Source organism: Plectrocnemia conspersa, unplaced genomic scaffold (genome assembly GCF_051122295.1).
Source record: "Plectrocnemia conspersa isolate PC_06_02 unplaced genomic scaffold, ASM5112229v1 ptg000013l, whole genome shotgun sequence".
NCBI lineage: Eukaryota > Metazoa > Arthropoda > Insecta > Trichoptera > Polycentropodidae > Plectrocnemia > Plectrocnemia conspersa.
In genome coordinates, this window is record NW_028277177.1 from 25,984,820 (window position 1) to 25,997,513 (window position 12,694).

Below are 12,694 nucleotides of genomic sequence, written 5' to 3' on the forward strand. Positions count from 1 at the left end.
CAAATGTATCCTGAAAACGTCTGAAACACAATCGAAGTCATCGTTGTGCTGATGTATTCCTGATATAAAGAGAATACGGATATGTATTCTGCATCAGATTTTTAAATACCATTATTCACCTATACTTCATTTCATTTAACAGAGTCACTTTGCTGCTTATCTAATATTTCACAACGGTATTTCATTGATCTGCTACTTTATTATTATTCTGACACTCGCAGCGCACGGACGTCTTAAAATTGTTATCGCTATACATACGTAAATGATAACGATTGATAAATAATTGATTTTAATAGCTTATAACTTTTATAAATTCAACATACAATAAAAATAATCTAATTTTTCTAAATTTGCTTAAAATTTAGCAAGGAGTAATGATAAGTATATCGAACGTTTATCCGAGCAAATTGGTGGGGCATACACCCAAAGTTGTCATCTCTTTTTCACTTATGAATAATAACGAAATGGATAGACCTCAAAGGGACTCTGCTAAAAGAAACGGAATATAGTTACAGATTCGTCCACTGCGTGTCGTTGGACAATTTTTAACTAATTGCGTGTTTGTTCGCTGGTCACTTATAGAGCGGACGCGACGTTCTGTATTCAAAGCTATTTATAACCTCCATATATTGTTTTAGCATGCGTAAAAGTGCGTAAAAAATCACTTTATTCCAGAAGTTGTACTCAAATGTAAGATGTTTTTATATATTTAATAAGTTATTTGTTATGTTTTTTCTACTAAGCTTTTCACCACGGATCTATGCATGCCATAACAAGTAACGCCCAGGCGCAGGTGTCTTACGATTTACATTATAATTTATAAATATTTTAATTTTTAGTAATATATAAAAATACTTCAGATGTAAATTGACATGCTTATTCTCTTTTATGAAGTAAAGCTATGTGTTTAAATTTAAAAAAAAATGAATGCATTAAAAATAAGAGCCGCACAATTATACGGCTGCGGTGCATAGGTTAAGAGTCCTCTCTAATTATTATTGCATCAATATTTAACAAATAATTGTAAAAATTAGTTTTGAAAATATGTATAGCCCTGGTATGAGCTCAACAAAAAAGTATTATTACAACAAAAAATGGGATCCTGAATATTTATTTCAATATCACTTAGGATAAATTATGCTGCTTATTATGCAAATCTACTGTCGCGATTGTCTGGAAATGTCGAACGACATTTTCAGACAATGAGCTTCAAATATGAAACAAAATATCTAAAAAATACTTAAATAAGCAAAGCAAAAATTAAATATGTAAAATTTAATTTAATGATGATAGCTTACGATTTACACCTAATGTTCAACAAATATGTTAATTTTCATTAATATAAAAAAATACTTAAAATGTAAAATAACATGCTTATTCTCTTTTATGAAGTAAAAAGTGTTTATGTTAAAAAAAATATAAATTTTAAATTTAATTAAAAAAATGAGCCGCGCACGGACATTGATTATATAATTATACGACCGCGGCGAAAATGTTAAGAGTCAATATTTAACACGTATTTGTAAAAAGTATTTTTTATAAATATTTTTAGCCCTGAATGTTTACTAAGCACAATTTATCTGTGAACTTATAAAAAATATATTATTTACTCTTTGCATCGCGATTATTTTTATAGATAGAAGTAGATCGCCACTACTAAAAAATTGGGCAGACTTATAATATAGTATCTGTTATTTTATTTTATCAATGTATTTCTATTCTTCCAAAATAAAAATACATATATAAGAAATCAAAAACACTGGTTACGCTCCATTATGCACAGTACGAAGATGAGGTAGTACGTTCTCATGGTATATACATATATATTTTGTAATTCTGAGACAGCATCCTTATAACTTATACTGGCGTACGTGCTCTAGTTACTTTTTTCTCAACTCTACCCTTAACCGTAGCACATATTTTCGCTACCATAATTAAATTTATACACCGAACGAACGGTAAGGGAGCCGATGGCCCACTACGACACCCTCACACAATGTGTTACCAAAAGTTTGTGTATCGTACGTAACAAAGACTTCCCCGGCGAAATGAAGGCTTGTTCAAATATTTATAAACTCTTCCCTTTGTGGGAAATAAGAAAAAGAAGAGGAAGTAGGAGCGTCCGCCCGGTTTCTGGCCAGGATAGTGATGCCGATAGAACGGAATTACTTTTGGTTTCGCCAACATCCCTCCAGGTGGCATTAAAACCATCCCGATCCGGCAACTATTCCCCGGTTTAATCTTCCATCTACTAATAAATGTATGAAGTGCCAGAAATTCTCTTTGAAAAAGTGCTAGCCCTTCTGCGCGCACAGTGTGGCTTAGTAATGTACTTATGATTTAAGTTAAAAATTACTAAAATATGGATATCGATAAAAAAAATAGACACTACAGATCATAAAAACAGATATTACTAATAATACTTTACCATAAATAAAATATTGTTTATTTAACAACAAAATCTAACTGAACCTTAAGCCGCAAAACTTCACTCGATAAAACCTAATAAATATCCTACAAATCCGATAAGCTGATTAATAAAAAAAATATAATTTTGCCTTAAATATAATCTCTGGAAAGTAAAATTATTAACAAAAAGTTCAACTTCCGCCAAAAATTTTAATGTTAGTCTTAGAAAAAGTTTTCGACATGATATGGCATGACAAGTGGATTCACAAACTGGACAAAAATAAAACCACAACTAACTTCTACATTAATTAAGGTAATATCTGAAACGTAGAAGCTATGTTGCTTATTCAAATAAAGAACACCAAATTAAACGTAAAATTCCAGCGGACAACATATGCACCCACATCTCGAAAGGGACTCTTTCATACGAACACCACTGTAGCAGAGACTTTTGAGGATCTCCCATGGACATCATCCCTGCGCCAGTTTCTACACCACCGCTTTGAGAAAACATTTCGCCATTTATCGTCATATAATCTAATAAAGCTCAAACTAGATTCCACCCTGCGTCTCAATGGCAATGAAGTCACAACCCTAGAGTTCTTAAACCTTAAAATACTATAAAGACAACTTAAGGTTAGTTAGATATGAAAAAACGAGCATGGCCAAGGAAATAATGTATAATATTCTAAAGGTAATCCACAAAAATTAAAATATAGCAGGTTTGCTTAATGGAATAAAGAAACACCATCGTGCATTAGGAAAAAAATTATGATAATAAAGTATTTTTATAAATTCATTTATAGTGTGTTTTACATGTATGTTATGATTAAATTGGTTCAGTGCATAAACAATAAGCTATATTAGCTAAATAAATATTGCAATATGTTATAAGCAATAAACACAATAACATTTGTATTTCGCTTATTGACAACCGAATGGTGCTGGACCACATAAGTACAAAAAGGGTTTTAGCAACCGATTAGTCCCCTTACTGTAAAAATAATTTTTGCGACTTGACCTGCCGGTGTTTATGACTTAATAGCGCAAAATTAGCTAAAAGCATTTTTTGTCCTAAACGTTTGAGACCTTTCATTTTATTTCACGCTCAAATTTCATGGTTTGTGATATGATTTGTCAGCAATACTTATGACTTAATTAGCCTGGCACGCAAAACAATTTTGTTAAGTTAAAAATTTTAAAATACAAAACATAATGTTTTAATAATATGCATATACGATGCGTCACAAGTATTTGTTACAAGCAATAAGTTTTTGGAATAAGGAATTATGGTACGATTAAGCACTTTGGCCGCACAGTGCGCCGGTTTCTTTTGCACCTCCGCCGTATTGAGTACGCCTCCGTTACCTCTACACTGGTTACCATATATACATCATAAAAAAATACACACATTCATACGCAGCGTGTGTGAGGAAGGAGGGAGTGAAGGGGGTACAAATTAAATTTTCACACGGGCGAATCTGGCGGATTTTGCATGTGTTGTTGGCCTAATATAATTTTGCAGCGCCGGTCCCTTTAATCAACGAATTTATCTTGCGCAACAATGTAAAGTGATAAATTCGTACGACGGTAACTCGATAAAGGATCCAGTGAAACCCGCGTATGTTTATTTTGCGATTACAACGTGCATAATAAAAAAGATTGCTCCACTTACGAAGCATGATACCGCATACGGTTGAGATCTAATAAGTGAAACTCGAAAGAGAATATGAGCGGATAAGATTGCTGAGGTTTAAATTTTACATCAGGTTGAATACATGTAGAATGACAAATTGTGATCTTAGTAGTTTGTTTTGTAAAGATCAACTCCACTGTGGCAATACTGAATAGTACAAAAACGATATTTTGATTGCTAATTGGTAATGCAGTAAAAAAAATAAAAAATAAAAAACGATGCGTTTTACCTGCGCAAAAGTCTATTGTTCTTTTAACCTTATTTTAGCAATCGCCGGAATGGCCATTAAAATTGTTTTATTTTTAAGACATAAACATATTTTATGGGTGTGTCCAAGAAGAGATGCAATTGATCCGCCAACATCCTCATCTGCGATTCGCCAGAGCTTACTTGGATCATTATCATTGTTAATATGGTATACATTGTTGAAAATTCAATGTATACTCAATAATAGTAGTAAATAAGAAATGCCTATAATATATTTATTATTTTTGAAACAATATATATTCAATACATATGCTTTTTTATTTTTGTTATATTTTATAAAAAAAAGATACTGTTTAAAATCTATCTAATAGACGAAATAAAAACATTTAACATAATCATATTTTATTAATTAATAAATAAAAATATTTATCTACACTCGACTACCTTTGTATAATATATTACACACAAATCTGGATACATGAACTATGAACTATAAATATATGAATTGTAATATATAACCTAACTTATCACGTTCAATTTTATTCATGGACTTAGAAAAAGGCATGATAATTAGATTGTGTAAATGATTAAAAATATATTTAATTACAATCTCTCAGATAAGAAAAAATCTTACAAGTGGGTTCGTGTCTTTTTGCCACTTTGTCACTTGTTTATTGTACTATTTTTAAACCTTTACTATTTTAAAGTGTTTTTATATCTAATAAATTTATATTATGAAATCCAGAATATATGCATATAGCAATAACCATTCGTGATCCAACTCTCAGTTATAACTAACGTCAAAAATTTAATAATAATTTTAGTATGCTTTTAAAGTTAGCATATAAACGTCATTTAAATGTTAACTATGCATTCTGAATAACTAGAAGCTTCCAACAAATTTACTTTCAACTTAATTTCGAACAAAGTCGATCTTGTATTCCAGAATACCTTATCAATATAGACTACGAAAACTCTCAAAGGCTGAATTGTTCAACGGATCGTAGCGTTGAATGGAGAAACGAGTTTACCTTTGAGACTTCACTTTAGAGGCTATAAGAATGGAATTATAGCACTGTTGAGAAAGTCTGACGCGAGCATTAAGCTTCATTAAACACTGTGAGTAGCAGCGATGCAAATAAAACACATACTTAAAATATATATAAATTATCTATAGATTTAAGATAATCCAAAGCTAGCAATAAGATCGAAATAATTAGGTACTAATTTGATAGGTTCTAATTATATATACAACGAAAAATCAATATTTGAGAGTGCTTCTGAAAATGAAATATTTAATATAAATTACCTTTTATCCGCCCCCAAGATATACTTAAGTACCTTGAAGAAAATCATAACAAAGCACTTACACAAAAGATGGGAAATAAGATGGTAAATATATACGTGGATGAGGCAAAAGAAAACCTTAAAATTTTAACGGAAATATGTGCTATGAGATTAAATAAATGGCAAACCGCAAGTCATTTGACAAGTAAAAATATTAAACCTATCGGCTTCCTTTATATATGTTAGCTGGCCTGATTAGTGAAAATATAGCTTCAATGAAAAATACACATTCACTGTAATAGTTGCAAAACGTCCATTTGCTGTTCAAACCCAAACCTAACCTAAGCGAATTTACTAAAACTAACTTATATTAAAAAATGTTCTGAACTTAACAATGGTTTTTCAACTTTCATTAAGTTAATTTATCTAGTATATACATGGTTTGGTTTAATTTTAGTGATATTATATTAATACCAATGAACACTTAACTTCACGCGTAATACACACTCATTGTAACATATGTATATATAGCTCAATAAAAATGATTAAATCCAAAGTTACTAATATAGAGTTTGAGTACAAAATATTTTAAATATATTGCTTTTCCAAGAATCAGTGAAAATGAATTCGAATATAATTTCATTGAAACAATTAATGAAATTATATTTACACTAATTAAAATATAACTTCACTGAAAAATACACATTGAATGATAACACTTATATTTAATTTATAACATTTATACTGCATTTAAATTATAGTTTAATTTAAAGCACTCTCAATATTTATAGCATTTCCTTACAATAAACCACATTATAATAGCTTGGTAATGAAAATATGTTAACTCACCTGGAGAAATTAGTGGCGAACTGATTGTAAATGAACACTTTGTGGTGGAAGGGTCTGGCGAGTCCCTTGTTAGCCAGCCTTATTAGATCTGTCTTGTTCCGCGGAAACCTCACCCTATCGTCCAATTCGTAAGTGGGCACCACATATGCACAAAGACCCTTGCACTTCACCGTTCTCAAAAACGCGTCCAACGAATCGGTCAAACCGGCACTAGGTATAATGTCAACGTCAGTTAAAAACACATATGAGGTCTGACAGTTCCTCCGCGCTAGATTCCGCATCAAATTCTGCGGATAAGGGTGCTTCAATCTCCACTTGACGGTATCCGCCGACCTGAGCTTTAACAATTTGGTCAAAGTTCCTTCTGGGCTACTGCAATCCAATATGGAACTATCAGGAATTGTGAGGCCAAAATGCGCGGGCCTTTCAGCGGGCATCGCCAGATGAAACGAAACCCTGTTTCTGACGACAGGGTAGCACTTCCTCAAAAATCCTATATATAGCTTCAACAGTGCTAACTCTTCTCCAGCCGCGAAGACTGCCGCTGATATTGCACCCGTCCATTGGTGAGCCACTTGAGCCAACATAGACAGCCTCTCCAAAGAGCCTTGCGTAGCTAAACACACTTTGTATTGGTCCGATAGTGAAGTGTACTGCTCGCCGATTATAGAAAAGTCAAACATTTTGAAGGTGTGGGAAGCGTCCCATCTTCCCAGCTCTAAATTCACATCGCTGAATGGTGATTCTTCGGATTGGTTCACTATTCTTTGGTCGTAGATGTCGACGCAAGGAGGTGGTGGTGGTGGGACCGTTTGTATTGTAAGCAGCTGAACTCTTGGAGCTGGAGGTGCTGGAGCTATCTGAGAAACGGCTGGGTGGAGGTGGTTGCAGTCTGAATTATGGAGTAGTCGAACAGTCAAATAAATGTTGGATAGGGTCAACACTAAGACACTTGCAAGGCTCAAATTCCACAAACGACACCAGCCGACCTATGGAAAAAACAAATAAAAACGTTAGTATATAAAATAATTCAACTGAAAAACTATACATTTTTTTAATTATATATATTATTTTTTAAATTTAGTAATACATAAAATTATATTTTTACGAAATTTGTTAAAAAGTTTATAACCACTGCCATTTTTATAGCCCTGCATAAGTAAATGCGGGTTCATGACTAATTTGCATACTTCTTGGAACGTTTTAATAGAGGTCTGGGAATGGAAAAAAAATGTTTACAAATTTGTAACACTCGAACTAGCCTTATTTTTGCTTAAATAATAAAAGAAGACACTAAGATAAAAAACCTTTCCGAAGGTGTTCGTGCCGGATGTTTAAAAACATGCATACTTTCTCGGAAGATCTTATTTGATTGATTAATCTAACCGGGCGGCGGCTTTATCTTTGCTTTGGTGATCTAAGAACCCGCTCCAATAAGAATAAATTACGCATGGGAATCGGCAGAATACAAAACGATTTACGGCTACTTCTATTTTTCGATGACTCAAAAAAGTTTTTAAATATTATTTTTATAAATCCAGAATTTTTTACTATATTTGTAGAAAACAAATATAACACCTGTGTATTTTTGCTTGGGTTTTTATTGCCGAACCTTATACAATAATTTATTATTATTATTGAAAAAATAAATATTCTGGAAGAAAGTTTATTTCAAACCACGATTTACATCAAATTACCATTTTACTTTTTTGAACGGTAGGTTAAAATAATTAAATATAAAAAAGATAAACATTAAATGAAATTTCATTTCAAGTATATACTTGAATGTTCGCAAAATACATTTAGTATAATTTCGTTTTAAAAACGACCCAAAAATGCCACATTAAATCGCATTTCAAGCCCCTGACATTGATCTATTACGCGTTATTAAAAAAATGTTATTATTTTCATAAATGGAATTTTCTTATGTGTGAAACATAAACACAAAGTATGTGAAATGATTATTAGTGTAGCTCTTGAAATAACTTAAATGACAAAGATTTTTTTTATAGTTCAAATTTATTTACCTACTAATTTATATATTACTGTAATATAACTTAAAATCTTTAAATTATCTATAAATAATACTTTAACGCAGTATCAGCGGAATTATTTGCATGCACCCTATACTAATAATTAAATACAAAAAAAGTAGAATAATAATAATGCATATGCACTAAAATAAATTTGTTCTACCAAGCCCAATAATACTGGTTATGCTCTTACATCACCTCAATATGTTTACAGTTATTCACTAGGCATTTGGTTTTTTTTTTCACTTTTACCTCAAAATGAGTAATCTAAATTAAGAAAAGAGCGTACTTTTAATATCAACATGAATTGAAAAAAATTTTTCGCATTTTCTTTAAATTAAAAGAAATGTGCTTACTTATTATAAGATAGTGTAGTATAAGTCATTATTTCAGTAAAAAAAAATTCTGACAATAGGCATCAACTGAGTTTAAAAAAATAAAAAAACTATCTACCTTGCAATCAATTCGCATAATCCGGTCCTCTAATTTATTTTTAAGCTACATTATAACTAATTCTTGAACTCAACTTATTATCCAAATTATTAAATTATTAAAGAAATTTGTTTTACAAAAAAAATATTTTAAATTAAATGGTCATGACATAATGTTAGTATTTGTTGTTAGACATACAATAAAATTACTCTTTAAAAATCTAATGTAGTTTCATACAATCATAGCATATATACCTATGTAGGGATTGCAATACCGATATATGTAATACCGGTATTAAGGCAAAAATCGACCTTTGGTATTAGCGATATAACAAAATTAATTACTGAAACATTTATTTTTTACAAATTCGTACATTTTATTTGCTGAAAACAATATCTTAATGGCTTAGAACTACAAAAACGAAGATTCCCATATTGGTTAAAAGGAGAAGCGTAGAAAGAGATCAACATAAGTAATGATATCGGCGTAGGATATAAAATTTACGTATTTATGTATTCTATAATATTTACATAAACATTTATAGTGAGTAAAAATATATAAATATACATGAGATATATCTTATAATTATTATTAATTATTTATTGAGATATTCTAAAATAAATATATAATATGCAATAATTAGAATAAGAATATAAATAAATCACATAAAACAATTTTCTACGCACTTCTTTCTCATAAGGTTCTTTTGGAAAGTCGTAACTGATTAAAAATAATGAATAATAAGGAAATATATTTCATTGGAATAAATTTGAGAGTGGTGCTCTAGCCCCTAGAATATAAAATTAGGAGACATTCAGAAGCGGTCGACCAATGACGATAATTTTGTAACTTACTGTTCCAAAAGAAAAATGATGTGGCGTCCCGTATTTAAAAAAAAAATTTTGAAACAATAAAGTAAGTGAATGAAAGTAAAAAAAATAAATGGAACAAAAAAGTTTTTGTGCACAGTCACAAATTGATTTTTTTTAGTACTCATAGACAACAAAGTAAAGCTGAGCTTATAAAATATTTTTAGAAGTATCTGAATGTAAGGAAGATTGTTTAAATACTTTTTTTTGTTTGAAGCACGAAATATGCATAAACAGAAATCAGCAACTAAGATCAAAATGGCTTGACTGGCTTGTTTATTATATTTCCCGAAAAACTATGAAGACGACAATAGTTACTACATATTCATACAATATTTCTTGAAACCTTGGATTTTTTGCAAAATTAATTTCATATAGTATCAATATTTAATAATATATTACAGCATAAACTTAGAAATAAAGCATTCAGTTCGACTTTCGGTCTTTTTCAATTCAATTAATTATAAAAAAAATGTCAATACCAGTAATAAAATCCCGGTATTATTGCAATCCCTATATATATTCTCGCGATAATGTAATTAATAATAAATTAAATTTAGTGTTGTCGCTGTAAAGGGTAAGTAGCCACAATCAGAGCTTTACTACCCGAGAAAGTTACTGAAAATAGTAATTAATATTACCGTATATTTTCTTCTCAGTTCAAGTTACTAATTATAAATACTTTAAAAAAATCCAATTTAACTTGTTGCCTTAAAATATACAACTGTTTAATATATATTCTGCTAACAATTAATGTATTTTATACCAAGCCACGGATATATGAATGAATTATGACGTCACAATCTAATTACCATATTTCACCCTAACATAATACAAAGTCAGCCATGTTGTACAAATCAGCTGATAAAGCTCGATTAACATTTACATTATATTTCCCTTAAGATGCATAAATTACAACAATAATAATTTATTTTTTATAATATAAAATATTAAAAGTAATATTTAAGTCATGACTTTAGTCTAAAGCCATGGAATATGGTTGATTTATGCGTGAATTTTCTCGGTTTTTCCGACATAACCTCAAATGCAATTGGCTCACCTGAGTCATCTGTTTGTTCTTGAGGGCGCCCCACCGGAGGGCTGATCACCTCTCGTGCCTGCTTATATCATAGTGGGGCTCCGCTGCGCCCCCACTACGCCCTCAATAAACAAACACATTCGATCGAGGGCGAACTTAAAGCTTTAATTCCCAATAAATGGTATCGATTGATGTGAAACACACTGTTTTTTAAGGATACTTGGACACTTTTAATTGGCAGAAGATTGTGTTTTTAGATCGACATTGAACTTTGTAAATAAAGCGCTGTCAGGAATGACAAGCCACCGGTAGTACAAAGGGGGAGGCAATGGTGGACGCGCATGGCTATTGGTGTTTCTGCGCGCGCTATCTGTACTATATGCATAGATATATATAGGTCGGACATGATAACGTGGTAAAAACTGGTGTATTGTATTCCCTCTTCCGGATGACTGGTATATTTTCAAGCTAAATTTAAAATGCGGTTAATTGTTTAGATCAGGGCTAACTAAGCTAATGGTCGCGATCCGCGATCTAAAATATTCACACCATAAAAAACATTGTAAAAGTAGTAAAAAAATATGCAATTTATAAATAGTCTTATTAAATATTTATAATGGGTGATCCAATCTTAGTTGATGAATTAAGAAAACGATATCCCCGATTTTTTATGTATTTCACTAATAATGAAAAATAATAATATTTAAATAGTCGCCTCTGGATCTTTTGCAACAGTTTCGGGCGGTATTTCGGCCATAACTTAGCGGATGTTGGTTTTTAGGTACTCAAACGTTTCGGGTTTGTCGGCGTAGACACGACCCTTAACTTAACTCCACAAAAAAAATCCAACTGCATTAAATTGTATGATTTTAGCGGCCAGTTTAAGTCACCAAAACGTGAAATAATACAACCTGGGAACATACCTGACTCACTCCAACGACGTTACCGCTCAGAAACAACAATCAGCATTTAGCTAATAGTCTTAAAAACGCAGAGATTCATATATTCTATCAGAGTACCCTCATAAACTGCATTCTTTCATAGAGCCTGCGTTGTCAAAAAGCATCGCCTTAAATGTTTGGCTCTAAGGACCTTTCACCTCGAGATAGGAGAAAAAAATCTTTGAATAAGATCTTGGTAAAAACAGTTATCACTAACTCTCACGGCGTTGACACTCCTAATAAACAAAAGTCAGTGTTTGACGCCTAATATTCTTCAAGACTACATAAAGATTCATATCACCCACTGAAAGAAACATATTTTTGTCAGCAGTCGAAGACAAGCGACCCTGCGAAGATGTAGCCCCAGTCCCAGCGCTTCGCTGTGCCATACAGGGGCATTATTTGGATTAGGGGCAAGTGAGAGCATATGCTCCCCCCCCCCCCCCCGATTGAATTCGCCCTGAAAAATGCATGTCATTTAATTAAACACTATGAATCTTAATTGAATAGAAATATTTTAAAATGCTAAAATGACGTCCCCGATTCTAATCAAGAAATTCTCAGGTTAACCCTCAAATAAATCTAAAAAAAACAGTCTCGAATCTATCTGACAAATATTATTTAAAATAATAATATTAGTAATATCATATTGGAATACATTTTTACTGGTATTAACATATATATTTTTACAAGTGAAAATGTAATTTATTTGCCAGGTGCAAGTAAAATTATAAGATTTTAGTTTTCCATATGTAGTAATATATATATTTACATACTTATAAACTCAATTTGATAGTTGCGAAACGTCCTTTTGCTGTTGCAAACAAAATCTAACCTAATGAAAGTTCTAAAACTAATTATATAACTAATTAGTTTTAGAACTTTCCAATTATGTTGAAGATTTTTCCGACTTCATAGCGCAAAAGGTGAAA

At 31.4% G+C, this 12,694-nt stretch overlaps 1 protein-coding gene across 1 annotated transcript in view; it reads right to left on the minus strand.

The window, feature by feature from the left end:
* The window catches only part of LOC148227688 (beta-1,4-glucuronyltransferase 1), a 171,629-nt gene extending 160,434 nt beyond the window's left edge, over positions 1–11,195 (minus strand). The window contains exons 1-2 of the mRNA XM_088201497.1: positions 10,843–11,195; positions 6,449–7,437 (exon numbers count right to left, since the gene is read on the minus strand). Coding sequence (XP_088057623.1) covers positions 6,449–7,437; positions 10,843–10,851 — 998 coding nt within the window. The 5' untranslated portion in view covers positions 10,852–11,195. The remainder of the gene's footprint in view (positions 1–6,448; positions 7,438–10,842) is intronic.
* Between the last annotated feature and the right edge of the window lie 1,499 nt (positions 11,196–12,694).